The sequence below is a fragment of the Protobothrops mucrosquamatus genome, unplaced genomic scaffold, assembly GCF_001527695.2.
Source record: "Protobothrops mucrosquamatus isolate PMUCROS unplaced genomic scaffold, P.Mucros_1.0 scaffold_19, whole genome shotgun sequence".
Taxonomy (NCBI): domain Eukaryota; kingdom Metazoa; phylum Chordata; class Lepidosauria; order Squamata; family Viperidae; genus Protobothrops; species Protobothrops mucrosquamatus.
In genome coordinates, this window is record NW_015386095.1 from 952,521 (window position 1) to 971,275 (window position 18,755).

An 18,755-nucleotide genomic window follows, 5' to 3' on the forward strand; every position below is an offset into this window, starting at 1 on the left:
CTCTTTCTCTCTGTCTCTTTCTTTCCTCTCCCTCTCTCTCTCCCCCCCTCTCCCTCTCTCTTTTCTCTATCTTTCTGTCTCTTTCCTCTCTCTCTTTCTCTCTCTCTCTCTCTTTCTCTCCCTCCCTCTCTCCGATCTTCTGCTCACCTGGCAAGCTGGCTTCAAGCTGTTCTCCAACAAGCTGACACAAATTCTTATTGGGCTTGCTCTCTCCTGCCCTTCCTGCTTCCTGCTTCCTGCAGAGACGCAGCCAAGGCAGGAGCCCCGCCCAATAAGCTTGTCAGCTGGTCGGAGGACAGGGTGAGGCCACTCTTTTTTACACACAGAGAGAGAGAGAGAGAAGCGCAAGTGCCTTTCTCTGTCTCTGTCTCTCTCTCTGCAAATGGCAGAGGAGGCTGGGAGCCGCAGGAGAAGGCTCAAAGAGCCGCATGTGGCTCCGGAGCCATGGGTTGCCGACCCGTGATCTAGGCACTCTAGAAGTTTACTCACTTTATACAATATAGCAACAAAGTATATACCTATACTTAGATGAAGATCTTATATAAAACAGGCAGCATATCAGTACTTTGTGACTAAACCCTCAGTTGTATGTCATTCTTTTTATCCTATTTGCTTGTTATTGACCAAAAGATTAAAAAATACTGTAGTCATATAATAATCATATTGTATCTAGTCATTTATGACTTTATGATGAATGTCTTAATGTTGGGGAGCTGCAACTTCCTACTGTCTCAGCTAGTATGCCCAGTGACGAAGAATTCCTTATATAAACATCTGAACAAATATTTGGTTTCTGTTTCTACAAGCTCTTCCTTAAATAATTGAGTTTGCTACCCTAATTTCTTCATGTGTTTTTATGTTCATGAATTTTAGGTTGAGTGCATCACATTAAAGCAGGATAACTGGAATAGCTTAGGTGTAATATTGAAAGATTTCCTTTTACAGTTCAGTATCCTCTGACTGAACAGTTCAATCCTAAACACTTTAATAAATTGGCAGACTTTGAAACATTTGCACAAAAGCATTCTTAACTTGTGATCATTTAAACTATAAAAAAACATTCAACTGGTGTGGCTTAGAATAGCCTAAATGAAATGTTAAAGTGAATGTTTTTATAATGGTCTCTGAACATGTCAAACAATTTAAATGTTTTTAATAAATGTGTCAGAATTTTGTCACCCTGGGCACGAAAGTATTAAAACGAAAACATTTATATTTCTTCTTTTAGGGCAAGGCAGTTCATCAGAGTTTGAGTCTTATGAATTCTTTCTCACAGAAGGTGAAAATACAACAGATCCGATCATTATCAGAAGATGTTCGGTTTTATTACAAAAGAATACGAAGTAACAAGGAAGATCTAGAACCAGGGAAAAAATCAAAGGTTTGAGCATTTGAATATGATTCATATGAACAGAATTATCGTGTGAGAGATTATGTACTGGAATTGTCATCATTTCCCAAGTCTTCTAGAGGCATGATGGGAGATGGGGAAAGGGAAAGGGGTTTTTTTTTTTGTTCCTTTAGTTTTCTGTCTTTATGGGAGTTTTTTTGTCTCTTTTTACTGGAATCAGTAAGAAGGAAATTATTGCATTGGTGAAAACACTGACATACTTCAAGTATATTTATTGAGGATCATGTAGGGCTTAAAATTCTGTAGATCACAAACCCTCTCACACATCTTTGAAATGCTCTATTGCATATATACAACTACTAAAAGGGTTCTGAGATTCTCAAGTATACAAATGGGAAGTATTACTCACTTTTATAGTCTAAAGTAGCTTTTGCCAGTATTAAGAGTACACTATATTTGCTGTCCCAAGATACGTTGTTATTCAGGGTGTTTCCATCTTGCTTATATTTTTCAGATAGCTAATATTTATTTTGATCCTGGTTTACAGTGTGGAAACCACTGTTATGTAGGTTTGCCTTTTCTGAGTAAATGTAAGTAATAATTTCTATAATTAAGTATTAAAGGCGCAGTTATTGTTGAAGGCATTTTGGATTAAATAATGTATTGGTTGTTGTTTTTTTCCTAGCTGAATCAAAAGTACAGCACAGTATATCAATGCAAGAAGATGCATGGGATTCAGATTGGGAGTTGCATGATAATTTATTCAGAGAATGGATTGGAATAAGAGATTATTCAAACAATCAGTGAGTTTATTTTAAAATATAGTAACTTTTGAGCTAACTCTATCTTTTAAGATAGGTCATTTGCTTGTGAAAAAGTTGTAAATGACATGTATTAAGCAAATAAGAAACATAAAAGAAATTATTTTCTAATGAAATTGCAACAATCAATTTAGAAACTAGAAACATAAGGTAAACCATTTCACAAATATACTGAAGAAGTTATCATAGATTAAACTGTAATAAGTGTTTTTCCTAGTTACACTAGGCATGCCCATAGAGGAAGTCAGCAAGTCAAAATAGAGATAAGTGAGCAACAATGCTTCAACTTTTTAAATGAGTGCTTAAATAGGCAGGGCTTTGGTTGTAATTTCACACTTGCTGTCTTGATCTTTTTGACACACAGAAATGTGCACATGCACAAAGAAACAATTCTGATTATATTAGTCTTTTAAAGAGTTCAAAGAATCAGAGTATGTGTTCGTCAGATAGTTGATGTTAGCATCTTGTGAATGCTTCTAATTAGCCATATTGTGGTTCATAAACTCTTTGATTGCATACTGTAGAAATATGTGCATCTAATAGTGACCTTTACTAATAATGGTTCTGTTCAGTAAATGTGTGAGCAGTAGCTTAACTCTATGACCAGTAGATGTTGTAAACAAATATCTTCCAATTTCCATATTTATTTATTTTCATTTATTTTTCACATTTTTGAACTCCCACCTCTCTCAGAGACGGACATATAGCAAATTATACATGGATTTCATCAGTTTACCATGCAAATGTTTTATGTGTTTCTAAGTATTATTTCCACTGTCAGTTATGTCATTATATCTCTATAACTAGAGTTGGTAATATATTTTAATGAAATATAATTCTCTTTAAAATCAAAATTGTAATGCAGAATTGTGAAATTATGGTTTTTCTATTATGTGAATTCCATGAACTGCTATTACTTTTTTTTGTTTGTTTGTTTAATATTTTTTAATGTCTAGGCTGAGTGCTGTATTTGAAGTGGACACGGATCTTCAAAAGGCTGTAACATCCAAAATCACAGCAGAATTGGCCTGGCCCTCTTTACTTGACTCACAGCACCAATTGGATTTCTCACTTACCAATACAAATGGTTCATCTGTAAGTCTTGGCATTGTTAATAGAGTAAATCTTAATATTTTTATCTATTTTATACAATAAATATGAATCTAAATTTGTTCCATTAGGAAGAAGAAATTGTTCTAGAAAATCCTGCAGATGTTCCCATTTTTGCTCAGCTTCTTCCCATAGCGCTATACTCTAATCCATCAATCTTTGTAGATAAGCTACTTGACAGGTGAGGGTTGATATTAACAGGGTTTATAAGGAGATTAATTGTATGCTCTATTGCATTTTTCCTCTTAATTATAAGTTTCTTGTGTGTTTTTCTGTCTGATTAATGCATAACCACATTTGAAAAGTAGATCTCCTCAATCATATCATCAGGGTGTCCTTAGTGATGGTCACTGGTTTCAAAATGAGAGGGGTGACCATGGGATCAAAGCCCTGCTTCTGCTTGACATGCATTATACATGCATAAAAAGGGGTGGACTGATTGTTTAGCTGCACCTGCAACTTTTAAACAAGATTCTTTAAGCCAAAATATTTCACAATTTTATTGAATATGAATACAGGTAATCCCCAAGTTATGACAGTTCACTTAGTGACCATTCAAAGGTACACAATAACCACCCCCAAATATTTACGACACAATCCTGAAATTACGAATGTTGCAGCACCACGGCAGTCATTCACCCTTACGAACGACCACAGAGGCACTGCAACATTCACCTGCCTGTTCTCTCCCCCGCTCCCCACAATTGCTTACCCCCTCCCTCCTGCGGGGTGAAGATATGTATCCTCTCTGTCGCAGTTTCTTTGACAATTTTGCTTCCAGCATCCGATCAGTTTGCAATGCTTTTCGCACACTGAGAGAGAAATGTTCTGGGCGCCGTGATCACATGGGATTTCAGGCCATGAGATTATGGCGCCCAGAAGCTTCCAGTCTCTGCGCAAAATGTTTGCAAGACAATGGGACGCTTTGAGGCAGCGAAATCGCACAGCTCCAAAGCATCCCTTCGGCTTGCAAAAGTTTTGCAAGGAGACTGGAAGTTTCTGGGCACCGTGATCTTGCAAGTCTTCAGGCCACTAGATTACGGCGCCCTGAACATTTCACTCTTGGGGCAAAACGTTTGTAAACAAACAGGACACTTTGAGGCAGTGTGATTTTGCTGCCTCAAAGCGTCCTGTCGGCTTGCAAACATTTTACGTAGAGACTGGAAGCTTCTGGGCACTGTGATCTTGCAGCCTGAATTCCTGCAAGATCATGGCACCCAGAACATTTCACTCTCGGCATGCGAAAAGTGTTTGCAAACCGATCAGATGCTGGAAGCAAAATCATCAAAGAAACTGCGGCAGAGAGGAGACAGAACTTTGCAAGGTAAGTTACCTAGTGTGACAGGATGGGGAGGGGGGAAGCAATTGCATGAGGTATCTCAGTGGGTCGGGTGAGGCCTTGGGTGGTCTTAAGCTGGTGGGCTGTTCCATCACTAGGCCACCCATGGCCTTTCCCACCCTGAGATACCTTGTGCACTTAATGACCTGCACATTGGATTAGTGAATGCATGGGCAAAAGCAGGGAGTTTTCACATTTAATGTGATTCACTCAAAAGAATCCTCGGGTTATGAATGTAATTGACAGGCTCCATTACATTTGTAACTTGAGGACTACCTGTAAAGTGTAATTAACATAAAATATTCAAATATACATATTTTAATATATCTTTTCAAAGGGTTTATTTCTTAAAATACATTTATATTTTTTCTAAATTCATAAATGCAGCTAATAAAGTATTTTTCTTTTAGATTTAATTTAAGTATGACAGAAGACATCAATTTGAAGACACTAGAATTTCAAGTTTCTAGAAATTATGTAAGTAACCCTCACTTCTTGATTTTCTTCTGATGTCAATCTTGGTATAATACAGTAATTAAAAATAAGAACTATACATTTAAAATTCCTGGTTGTATTTGTATTTCCACTATGAACAATGAATATCCCAAAGCAGAATGAGCAGCCCTTGGACCATGGATCCATTCTCCTCCCTGCTGTTTTAAGTTGCCCAAAACCCTAACCTCTGAATTTTATTCTCTTTTCAAAGGGTCAGACAATGCAGAGCTCCACAGGATTTACAGAAGGGTTGTCTCGGCAATCAGTTTTAAATGTAATTTTAAAACCTGGTGAGAGAAAATCTATTAAAATAAAATTCACTCCAATCCTTAATAAAACTGTTTCATCCCTAATAATTATCAGGTACAGTATGCTTTCTGAATATAATTAACATAAGTATTACTTCTGAATTTTAACTATACTTTTTACAGGTTGATTATTCAAGATGACTTGCAATGATTTTGTAGCTGTATAAGAAATTAGGTGAAATTGTATGTATACATAATCCAACTTATAGAGCTTGTTGTCCTAAAAGTATCTTTAATGTACATATCGATATATATATATATATATTAATGCCATCAAATCAACTACAGTATTAAAGATTTTGCATTAGAGGAAAGATGATTAGCTAAGATTATGTATTGATTATCATGTGGAGGATGTACTGGCATGAAGAGACACAGATGCATTTTTACCAGACATTTGACCTGATGATAAGCAAATCATGGCTCTTTGTTTGTCCAATTGACACATTTATTTGCTCAATGAGGCTGCCAAAACACCATAGAGACGTCAAGTAGCCTGCAATGGGCTTAAATTGAATTCAATTAGATACTGTCCTGCCTAGGGTTAAATTAACTCTTAATTAGTCAGTTGTGTTGTGGGTGCAACTACAGATAGTCATGTGCTTACTACCACTTCACTGACCATTCAAAGGTACAACAATGTTGAATGAGGTGGGGCTCAGAAGTTGTAGGTGCTTTATCACTGGAGGTTTTTAAGAAAAGACTGGACTGTCTTTCTATATCTGTCTGAAATGGTTCAGGGTCTCTTGCTTGAGCAGGGGGTTGGACTAGAAAACCTCCAAGGTCTCTTCTAGGTCTATTCTGATTGAAATTGGAATTGTGGAATATCTTAAAAAATTAAAGATTGTTATGTGGTTAATTTTATAATGATTCTATTGCTTTTGTTTTATAGAAATAATTTAACAGTAATAGATGCTATAATGGTTAAAGGACAAGGAACAACAGAAAGCATGAAGATTGCAGGAAAAGTACCTGGAGCAGCTAGTTCATTGCGATTCAAAATCACTGAAGCATTGCTAAAAGACTGTACAGAAAGTGAGTACTTTAATCACAAGAGTTAAAACAGTCCATTCCATGAAAGAGTGTGCAAGAAAGATAGTCAATAAAGTATTACTTTTTTCTCTTCTTTAAAAAAAGACTAAACAAAACAAGGACCAATGATAGTTGTATTAAAAATAAAGAAAACAAATATAGACTGATATTTTTTATATAACAAGTTATGGATTATAGTATTGAATGTTTTGTTCTCTTTCTTACAGAAACAAAGTTAAAGGAACCAAATTTTACTCTGAAAAGAACATTCAAAGTGGAAAATACAGGACAGCTTCAATTTAACATAAAATCCATGGAAATCAGTGGATATTTATGTGAAGGATATGGATTTAAAATAGTTAATTGCCAAGAATTTGCACTAAGTGCCAATGTCTCTAAAGACATTGTCATATTGTAAGTGTCCTTGTGCTGAATACTGGCATCAATTTCAATTTACAAGATAACCTAATTATGTGTTCTTTGTATTATGTATAAATAAACTCTTTACCAGGGATTTACACAAATCCAGAAATACATTTTGCTTCAGACCTGAAATGAACTGTTATATACCAGGTGTTCTGCCATACCATTTTAGATTGGCTGCTCTTCAACAGAAACAAATCCTGCTATGCTTCAGCTTGTTAACAAAATCCAGGGAATGTAGGCCAAAGCTAGTGCTCATCAATCATTTATTATCTCTTCTTTTGCATGCCCTGTTTTTACATCTCTCCAGTTTTTTCTTCTCACTTCTACAGACTCCCCTAGCATCCCAACAGATCTGTCTGACTAGCCTACCCATCCCTCTGAATTCTACATCATTGTTGTCTTCCCTCAGTCTCTCTAGGCTTTTTGTTTGTAGCTTCTATCAGTACAGTGGCCTATGTGCCCTTACACCTTTGCTGCTAATGTTCATAAATGTAGTTGCCAAGGAAATTCCTTGGTTTTTTTCCCCAGCTTTCCCCCATCCCTCTAATCCTTTCTGCCCAGATTGAGCTCCATTTCAGTTCTTATCCAGAACAAAATAGCTGGTCCATGAATGGAACATTTCAGGAATAAAATGATTTGTACATCCCTGCCTTTTATTATAAAAAGAAACCTATGTATAGATGCAGGAGAAAATAAGATGTTGGTTAGGACAAGAAAATGTTCCCTCCCCTATAAATTATCTTCCCAGGAACTTGGAAAAGAATAATGTCTTGTCAGCTTAGCCAGAAAGCACTTAAAATGCCAAAGGATGTTGATAAATTTGGGAGAAAATACTAGGAAACAAGCAAAATACTCTAGGAAGCAGAACAAGTGTAAGATAAACCCATGAAAACAACTCCCTAGAAAGTAATTATTTTCATGAAATCCTTCTATGTGCACCATTGTTCTTAGTTCCAGCACATTATCTCAAAGATTTCAACCTAATTACCTCACTGACCTTACCATCACCTAATGTGCTGAATCCAATCATATGCATATTCTCATTCTTACAACTCTATATAAAGAAGTGGCATCCTTGCCCCCTTTTTTTAGGTTTGCTGCACCTGCCTCCAATACTAAAGTATTTGTGCTTCAGTGGAATGGCAAATGGGTCCATACTAAAAGCCCTGATATCTTCGTGTTATTGTGGGTTTATTAAACTGAGATGTTTCGTTACTCATCCAAAATGGTTGAATAACAAAACGTCTCAGTTTAATAAACTTTGGTCCAGTTGCCATGATTTAACCTTTTTAGATACTTTTGGCCTGGATGATTGAGTCTTCATTTTCAGACTACTACTGAGTTATTCGTGTATCATAATGCCTTACTCTGGGGTCTTTCTGGATACCGTATGTGCATGGCTGAACGTAGCGATCTTGGACTCAATATTCCACCTGAGATCAAGGTAGAGGATAGCCTATACTTAAATAGTCTAAATATCTAAGAGCCTTGTGGATTATAGAATATGAAAGTTCATTAGACAGAGCCTCATTATTTCTTTCCTTTATCTATAAGCTAGAACAATTTATCATGGATATTTTGTTAAGTTTCTTGTATTTTTCAATAGTTTTGTATGCTCCCATATTATTTTACATATTTATCTTGCCATGAACACCCAAATATGTTTCATAATGAAATAATGCATGATTGCATAGTGAAAGAAATAAAAACAAAATTCAAGCAGCACCCAAATGTGAAAGGATTTTCTCCTATTTAAAATAAAAACATTCACATAGTTTCCTTCACCTTTTCAATATTGCTGCATAATTGTTTTAACAAGAATTGAAGGAAATTATGATATATCTTTGGTTATTGTTGGACCATCAAAAATGACATTGACTTTTAGAATGGCTCTAACTTCATTTGAATTTGCAAAGTTGCTTTTTTGTTATTGTTGTAAATGATATAACCTGGATAAGTAAAAAAGTCTTTTTTTATTCCAATAGGTTTACGCCAGATTTCACTACTTCCAGAGTCATTCGTGAATTGAAACTAACCACAGCAGGAGGTTCCGAATTTATATTTATATTAAATGCATCTCTTCCCTATCACATGTTAGCAACTTGTGCAGAAGCTTTGCCCAGACCAAATTGGGAGTTGGCGCTGTACATAGTAGTCTCAGGAATAATGAGGTATTAAGCATCTTTTTTTTAGTATTTTGTTGGCTGGTGTTCTCTACTTGTTAAGAAAATAAGTCTTCATGCAGATAGACCTTAACTTACGCCCACAGTTGGGACCAGAATTCCCATCATAAGTTGGTGTGGTCATAAGTCGAATCATGTAACCAGACCCAATTTTACAACCATTTTACATTGGTCATTAAGTGATTACATGGTTGTTAAGTGATTCCAGCTTCCCCAACTGTGTATTTGTTGGAAACTGACTGGGAAATTGAAACTCACAAATTGTAATCAAGTGACTGTGGAACGTTGCAACCAATCGTAAGTGCAAGCCAGTTGCCAAGTGTTTGAATTGCAATCACGTGGCCTTGGGGGTGCTCAGATGGCTATAAGTTGAGGACAGATAAATCATTTTTTCTTAGACCATCGTAACCTTGAACTGTTGTTAAATGAATGGTCGTAAGTTCAGGACTATTTGTGCTCTTGTTTCTGTGAAAAGCAAATAAGGCTTAAGTGATATATAACCGTTGTTCCTCTTGCTAGATGCTAATATTCCCTATATGGGAAATAGTTTGGAGCAAACAAAATAAGTAACCAAAGAAACAAGAAATTCTGGGAAAATGCAACTTGATCCTTATTGATGAAAGGAGGAAAAGTAGTGATTTGCCTTCTTTACCTTCAAGTTGTTGCCTAACTGGAGCTTTCAAATTGATAGCATTGGTATTCCTCCTAATCTTAAAAGTCTTCTTTTTCAGTTATCAAATCAGTTGTTGCTTTGCCATCTGTTTCCCCAGAATTTAATCCTGCATGAAAGCATCAACCAGGCATATTATCAGTTGACTGATGAGGTAGAATTCACTGTTTAAGTGGGGGTACTCTATTGTATAATATGAAAAGAGTAGAGGTTAAAGAAGTGGCACAGTAATGGTTTATTGAAATTCCCTCTTGCTGACCAAATTTTCATCTGAAACTCAGATTTGAGTGCCTGCTGCTGAGTTTTGGTGACAGGATCATTTTAGGGCTAATGTTACCTAATTGTCTGTTTCATTGCTTTCCATCTCTCTTCAGAATTAGGCAAGATTATTTCATGTATGGCAATCAGTTACCTTAAACTTTTTGTCCTGGAAAATCTCAGTGTCCAAACTGGGGCTGCCCAGGTAGAAATAACTTAGGGTTTTGTGAAATCTATGATGGCCAGAAACTTGACTCAACATGTATCTGGCCCCAGACATTATAAGGGACAAATCACATCTGTTTAAATTGATGGCTGCTCCAAACTTGTGCAGGAATGTTTTTCAGTTAAAATGGCCTTACTGTGCACCTGATGAATCTGGATGGTTAATGTGTTCGGGGAAGTTTTTGTCATTGATGCCCTAGCTGTTTATTGGAATATGGAAGTATCCCAGTTAACTAATACTATCAGTCCAAAGACTCTTCCTTCTCTCACAGAGCTAAAGCAAAACTTTTGTTTCATAGAATGTAGAGAGCAACGACATTAATATGATGACAGCTGGAGCACAAGCAGAGGAATTTTCAATATTGTGCAGGTTGAGTAAGGACCTTCTGAAGACCCATTTGAATCCTAATTTGTAGCAGAGGAGGCACTGAAAATTGTTTCTCTTTCCTTATTTCATCCCCACAAAAGAAACTGACATTCCTTTCCTCACTGTGCAGCATAACATCCATCAGTATTTTTTGAATTGGAGTGTCATGGTTCCGACTAATGAAACACTTCAAAGAACTTCCAGGCATTTTATCCTAAAAAAGTCTCTTTATTTATGTGACAAAATGTCGGCACAAGCATGATGAAAGGCAATGCTAGGGTCTGAAATCCCCACCCACCAAGCAGTTATTTTTGCTAGCATTTCCACTCCCTATTTTGCTGTCATGATTTATGTTCTCCAATTAGTGTGAAGGGCAAAGGTTCCCTTCCTTTCCCTTTCCCGGGCTTTTCCCTCCTCCCTCCTACTCCTCTGCATTAACTCTAAAAATACCAGACAGTTCTGCATATTTTGTCAAAGCAAGAATATACAATATTAGCAGCGTTGACAGGGAGGTTTAAATGATTGGCAGCTCAGCACAAGCAACTTGAATTATTGTTTGCAGGCCATCATCTTGATTTGTATTCCAATGTTGAGATAGTTCATAAGGCTCAATAACTGCTAATACTGTTATTTTGGATATTTTCAATTTGTAGATTTTGAGATTAGGAACCCAGAGTATGTGGAGAGATCATTGTTTACTTAATCTCTCCCCTTTTCACTTATTAATATAGTGTTAATTATCTTGTTAATATTATTAAATTTTAAGACAGAAAGTTTCTCTCATTGGAACTACAGGATAGTTTTAAATATTCCAAGTAAAGTTAGTAGGCTTGCAGTTTCATTTGCACCTGAATGATACTGAATATACTGAAAATACTGAAAATAGTTATATTTTCAGCCATATTTGATGCTGAATTTTTTTGGGTGATCTTGGGGGTTGAGTTAGAAGGAAAAACTGTACCTTATTAATTATCCTGTACTTTTTTCATAATTTTTGTTATACAAACTAAACTTAGTAAAAGATTTAAAAAATGCAAAAAAAGAAAAAGAAGATAAAAAAAATATGCCAAGAAGTTACTTTCATTCTTCATCACCACAATTTTGATAACTCTTTACTCTCTATAACAGCTGTCCCCAATCTTTCTGGCTTGGCAACCTGGCGAGGGGAAGGGAATGGTTCTGTGTGAGTGGCAGGGAGTAGAGCTGCATGCATGCAAGCTCACCCACCCACTTGTGCGGCCTGGTTCCAAATGGGTCACGGCCCAGTGGTGGGCTGCAGGAGGGGGTTGCTCTATAAGGTTACAAATCAATATCTTTTCTTCCCATAGCCCATCCCTTATCTATATGCAAATCCATAAATTATTAACTTTTTCAATCCTGGTGTCAGCAAAAAATCTGTAAAGGATTACCATAACTTTATAAAAACAAGTCTTATTTTAACCTTAATCAAACAAATCAGTTTTATTTTCCTTCCATTTAGTTCTAACAGTCTTGATCTTTAAGAACTAAAGATAAATTTCCTGAGAGTTAGAACAAGTAATCAGTGGAACAACCTGCCTCCAGAAGTTGTGAATGCTCCAACACTGGGAGTTTTTAAGAAGAGACTGGACAACTATTTGTCTGAAATGGTATAGAGTTTTCTGTCTGAGCAGGGGGTTGGACTAGAACAGAGGTCCCCAACCTTTTGGGCACCAAGGACTGGTTCCGTGGAGAGAGGTTTTTCCGTGGACCGGAGGATGTGTGGTTTTGTGTGCTGCCTACATCCCGCAGATGGGGCTTTGCTTATTTGTGCGGACCGGTTGCTGGCATGCTGTGGCCTGGTACTGGTCCATGGACCAGGGGTTGGGGACCCCTGGACTAGAAGACCTCCAAGGTCCCTTCCAACTCTATTAGTATTATTTATTTATTTATTATAAATTATAATTATTATAATTCATTCAAATATTGTTGTAGAATTTGGTCTCTCTTCAATTTTTTTTCCCATCACAGAGGTTTCTTTGAGGCTTTAGCGAACCACCTTAGTAAATCCATTGAAGAGTTATTATCAGATTTTGATTTGCTAAACTCTCAAAGAAGATCTTTTAAAAACTTTAACCAGGTTCTTTTGTATTCAGTTTAAGTTCTTATCCTGGTCATTCTCTTGCTTTGTCATTTGTAATTCCACTTTAACTGCTTCTTCCATCTTATAATTCTCACTGTTTTATTAGCTAGTATTTTTGGTTCCAGTATTTATACATCAGATTTCACATCTGTGGGATTTGAGAGCCAGTTTGGTCTAGTGGTTAAGGTTAGAAAATTAGATACTGAATTTCCAGTCCTGCCTTAGGCATGAAAGCTGGCTGAGTGACTTTGGCCAGTCATTTCCTCTCAGCCCATGGCATCAGGCTCAAGTGACAAGCTTGTTGGTCAATTCCTGTCACAACTAATGGATCAAGAGTCAGTTGATCCATAAAAAGCAGACCTTGTACTTGCAGGAAACATAAATTAACATCTTTTGGATATAGTCTATCCATAGAGGCAGACATCATTGCTGATGTTTCTAGTATTGTAGCTATTTACATCTGATCACATTCTTGAAAACTCTCCTGAAATATTTCTAATGTTATAGTGTCTTGTATCATTTTGTAAATCTCCACACTAACTAAAACCCAAAGTGTTTGAGTTTGTTTTTTCCCCTGCCTGGAATCGTTAGTCCCCTCTAATATCCAATTTCTCAGATTATAAAATTCAAGTTTCTGTTTTCATTCAAGATACACAAAACATTCTAATTTCCACAAAATGCTGTTTATTTTATTTAATTATTTCCAAAATCTTACGCTAAAAGTTTCATGGTCCAAACTTGCGTGGACTCTTAAATCATTTATAATTTTCTTAGACCAAAATCTTGCTTAGCTCTTTGACATTTATTTCCAATTTTTAACATTCTTAAACTTACAGTTAATTCTTCTTGATCCAGAAGGAATGTAAATTCATCAGGTGGCTTTTCAAATTTATTCTGAAATCTTTAATAGTCATAGAATTGTAAATGAGCAATTTCCAAAAAATATTGGATTACTACTGAAATACTTGCACTGGTTGCCATTTGTCTATTTTTTCCCCATAAAGTGAAATAGTAAAAATTAAAACAAATCATGTCTGATTGGCTGAATCAATATTTAAGCTTATTTTGTATATTTTACAGTTTAGTAAATCAAGGAATGGAATTTTATAATTAGTATCAATGCAAATAGACTATCATTATATCTTTTGATTTTGAAGTATCAAAATAATAAAAGCACTTACACTTCTCTTGCAGTGTGCTCTTCCTTTTGGTAATTGGAACAGCCTATTTAGAAGCTCAAGGAATTTGGGAACCATTTAGAAGGCGCCTTTCCTTTGAAGCATCCAATCCTCCTTTTGATATGGGAAGGCCATTTGATCTCAGGAGAATACTTGGAATTTCATCTGATGGAAAGTATGGCTTTACTTAGAAATTAAATGCTTTCAAAGTGACAGTTTCACTAATTTATGTTGCCCTCAGAATGGATTTGTACTGAAGTCACAACATTTGAGCAAATCTATATACATACAGAATAATTATGGAATTAAAAATTACTGGTCAAATTTGTTGCTTAGACTATATTATCTTGCTTAATAAATACCAATTAATATATTATTTTCCCAAAATTAGATTATTAGTTTTAAGGAAAACATGTTAAAAGATTATTTTAACTCTAGATATATGTCAAATTAGTAAATCCACGGTAGACATCTTATATTTTGTAGCAGTAGAAATAGAAAATAAATCAAAGCGCAAAAGTAAATAATAATATAGAGCTTTATTCTTATCCTAATATACAGATCCTTTGGAATGGTTCTATCATGTTCTTGAATATATTTTAAGTGATGCATGAGACCAGCCTTTAGTTATTTGCAGAATTCTAAGGCTAATATATGGTTGAAATTCAGTTATACAGAAAATATATACATGAAGAAAGAGTGGCAGTGGAATCTTAAAAAGTGTCAGCAGTGATTACAGAATGGAAACTTATTTAATATATTGAGCTTTTAGATCTAAATTAAGCATTAATTCCACATACCTCTTCACTTTATTAAAATTGAATTTAATATCCACTCATTAAAACCTCATGCATTTTAGTAAGTAGCTTGATCCCCATGTTCTAAATATTTGTATTGTGAGATTTAAATGTGGTTATTTTTATTTCAGCTTGAATCCCCTTGGATCAGAGTCAAATCACAGCTCTTCCAGAGGAATCTATGGACCAGGAAGTTCCTCATCACGATCCAGTGCAGGAAGTCATAAACAATGTAACTCATCAGTGAATCTACACAGCAATAGAAATTCAGTTGAAGTTGATAACATGAAGTTTAAAAACAGTTCTAATATTGCAAACAGAACTTCTGTGCAGGCAGGTTCTGCACAGACTGGGAACAGAGCAGGTTCTGTCTGCTTGGATTCTAATGCTGCAACTCAGAATCATGCAGCAGGCAGGAAGTCCAAAAGCACAAAACAAAATTTGCAATCAAACCAACAACATACACCAGTTTTACTAGAGCAACATTTACCAGAGCTACCAGTGGTATCTCAACAACAGGAGCATCAGAATGAAAATTCCTCATCACAGATGCAGCAGTCTACACCTTCACATTCAGAATGTGCTAACAACACAAGGCATAGTTCAGAAGACTCTGATATTGCCACTCTCATGGAAACCATGGATAAAGACTTTGATCACCCAGAATCACCTTCACCCGATGTATTTACAGAGCAACCACCCTCTCCAGTAGCAAAAAATAAAGGTAATAAATTCCTGATTAACTGTACTTTTAAGTAGTATAAAAGTAAATATATAAAGTAAAATGGGTTGTTGAAAGACTAATTTCTAAACACTCAAGCCTGTATCACACATTTCTTCTTTATGAGCAAGCCAGTATAAGGTTTTACTGATCTCTGAGTCAGCAACCACTAACATACAGGTACTTTTCGACTTACAACAACAATTGAGCCCAAAAATTTATGTTGCTAAGCAAGACATTTATTAAGTGAGTTTAGCCCCATTTTATGACCTTTCTTGCCACACTTATTAAGTGAATCACTGCAGTTGTTAACATGGTTGTTAAGTGAATCTGACTTCCCCGTTGACTTTGCTTCTCAGAAGGTCGCAAAAGGTGATCACATGACCCCAGGCCATCAGAAATATGAACCAGTTGCCAAGCATCCAAATTTTGATCACGTGACTGTGGGGATGCTGCAGTGGTCATAAGTCTGAAAAATGATCATGTCACTTTTTTCAGTGCCATTGTAACTTCCAATGGTTGTAAATTGAGAACTACCTGTATCTCTGAGCTTATCAAGAGATTAGTGATTTGGAGAAGTATTGCTAGATAAGGGAGACAATAGAAGAGGCAATAACTATAGTACAATGCTAGCTGCTTATACTCCTTCCATAATGGGGGGGGGGAAGCAATGGGGGGAAGCAATAGTGGCATTCCCTAAAGATAGTGGAAATACAGAAGAAAGCAGTTTGAGCTTTCTTCTGTATTTCCACTATCTTTAGGGAATGCCACTATTGTATATTTTGGAAGTGGACCAGAATTGTTGAAGAGATAAAGAAGAATTTGGCAGCTGGTCTAACATTTTAATATGTGTACATGTGCCTCTGTGCAGAAGAATCCTGGGAACTAAAACAAACTTTAGTGATAATATGTTTTCAAGCTTTAAAAAATGTCCACGAGTTTGGTATTTTTGTCTCCGAAAAGATTTTATTACACAATTCTTTCAACATCAGACTTAATATATCTTGTAATGCTACATAGAATTCTGCAAGAAGACCGTCTGGGCCCGGAGTCTTGTCTTTTTTTTGTCTTTTTATAGCTTCTATAATCTCCATCGTTGATATTTTCCCATTTAGTATATTTCGAATATTCTCCGGGATTTTTGGCAAATCTGTTTCTTTTAGATACAACTGTATTTCCTCTTTAGAAACCACCTCTGCCTTGTAAAGTGTCTCATAGTAATCTTTAATAATTTTTTCATTGCATCATTGTGAAACTGTAGTTCTCCTTTTGAATCTTGTAGCTTATTTATCTTTTTTTTTTCTTTCTTCAATCTATATACTAGCCATCTCCCCGGCTTGTTAGCATTTTCAAAAAAAAAAATCTGTTTAGTCCGTTTAATCTGTTGTGCCATTATATCCATCTCAGCCAGGTTTAGTTTATGTTTTATTATCTCCATTTGTTTCTTAAGGACTTTCTTTTGTGGGTCTATTTGTAACTCTAGTTCCAATTTTTTAAGTTCTTCTCTCAGCTTTAACTGTAGTTGTTTCTTTTCTTTGTTCTTTTTAGTAGTATAGGTTATGGCCAACCCTCTAAAATATGCTTTAGCCATGTCCCATACATTTTGAAGGGATGTTTCTTCTTCTTATAATAATAATAATAATAATAATAATAATAATAATAATAATAATAATAATAATAATAATAATAATAATAATAGTAAAGTTGGAAGAGACCTTGAAGGTCATCTAGTCCAACCCCCTGCTCAGGCAGGAAATCCTATACCATTTCGGACAAATGGCTGTCCAGTCTCTTCTTAAAAACTTCCAGTGTTGGAGCATTCACCGCTTCTGGAGGCAGGTTGTTCCACTGGTTAATTGTTCTCACTGTCAGGAAGTTTCTCCTTAGTTCTAGATTGCTTCTCTCCTTGATNCTCCCTCTTCTTTATGGCAACCCCTGAGATATTGGAACACTGCTATCATGTCCCCTCTCGTCCTTCTCTTCATTAAACTAGACATACCCAATTCCAGCAGCCGTTCCTTATATGCTTTAGCCTCCAGTCCCCTAATCATCTTTGTTGCTCTTCTCTGTACTCTTTCCAAAGTCTCAACATCTTTTTTACATCGCGGTGATCAAAACTGGATGCAGTATTCCAAGTGTGGCCTTACCAAGGCATTGTAAAGTGGTATTAACACTTCACGTGATCTTGATTCTATCCCTCTGTTAATGCAGCCTAGCACTGTGTTGGCCTTTTTGGCAGCTGCAGCGCACTGCTGGCTCATATTTAGGTGATTGTCCACTAGGACTCCGAGGTCCCTCTCACAGTTACTACTATTGAGCAAGGTGCCACCTATGCTGTACTTGTGCATTTGGTTTTTCTTGCCTAAATGCTTGCTTTTTTCACCATTGAATTTTTCTTGCTTTTTTCACCATTGAATTTCATTTTGTTAGATAGTGCCCAGTGTTCAAGTCTGTCCAGATCCTTCTGTATCTTAAGCCTGTCTTCTGGAGTGTTGGCTATTCCTGCCAGCTTGGTGTCGTCTGCAAATTTGATGAGTTCCCCATCTATCCCCTCGTTCTTTCCTATTTATTTAAAAAAAAATCCATTTCCTTTGTTGCTAGTTGTAAGAATTCTTTTTCTTTCAATATAGATTTATTCAGAGACCATCTTAGTTTTTTCTTGGTTCCTTTTCCAAGTCATTTTTGTTGGGTTGTGATCTGCCCAAACATTAGTTTCTATCTCTACTTCTTGTATTATCATTTTCAAGTCAAAAGATGTCCATATCATATCAATTCTAGACCATGATTTATGTGTATTTGAATAGAATGTATGTTGTGATTTTTCTGAGTTTCTCTCTCTCCATATAACTTGAATACACAATTCTTCTTTCATTTTTAAAAACGCTTTAGGTAAAATATTTCCTCCTTTTCTCCCTTATTTATGGCTTTTATAGTCCAGAGTCGAGTCTACTATTGCATTAAAGTCTCCCAGTATGCAAAGATTTTGGTAGTTTAAGTCCACTATTTTCTTTTGTAATTGTTGATAGAATTGTTCTTGCTTATCATTAGGTGCATATATTGCTACCATCAATATCTGTTTTTGGTCCACCATAATTTCCACCATTAATATTCTTCCCTCTTCATCTGCGTAGATTTGTTTGGGATTCATCTTTTCTTTTATATAAAGGGCTATTCCTCTTTTGGGATGCAAGTGTAAAATAAAGTTTGCCCATTTTCGGTTGTTCTAAAATTTTGAAATGTTATCTCTTAATATGTTTCTTTTGGAGGCAAATTATGTCCATTTTTAATTTTTGTAGTCTAGTAAAAAAAATTCTCCTTTTTGAGGGAGAACTCAGTCCATTTATATTTATTGATAAAATTCCAATCTCCTCCA

General features: G+C 35.8%; 1 protein-coding gene across 1 annotated transcript in view; it reads left to right on the top strand.

Annotated features, from left to right (window-relative positions):
- Positions 1–18,755, top strand: part of TMEM131 (transmembrane protein 131) — a 106,050-nt gene that overhangs the window by 63,296 nt on the left and 23,999 nt on the right. Inside the window, exons 20-31 of the mRNA XM_015830579.1 lie at positions 1,229–1,381; positions 1,866–1,941; positions 2,037–2,154; positions 3,129–3,267; positions 3,354–3,463; positions 5,032–5,098; positions 5,328–5,479; positions 6,317–6,459; positions 6,684–6,870; positions 8,868–9,053; positions 13,881–14,039; positions 14,793–15,385. Coding sequence (XP_015686065.1) covers positions 1,229–1,381; positions 1,866–1,941; positions 2,037–2,154; positions 3,129–3,267; positions 3,354–3,463; positions 5,032–5,098; positions 5,328–5,479; positions 6,317–6,459; positions 6,684–6,870; positions 8,868–9,053; positions 13,881–14,039; positions 14,793–15,385 — 2,083 coding nt within the window. The remainder of the gene's footprint in view (positions 1–1,228; positions 1,382–1,865; positions 1,942–2,036; positions 2,155–3,128; positions 3,268–3,353; positions 3,464–5,031; positions 5,099–5,327; positions 5,480–6,316; positions 6,460–6,683; positions 6,871–8,867; positions 9,054–13,880; positions 14,040–14,792; positions 15,386–18,755) is intronic.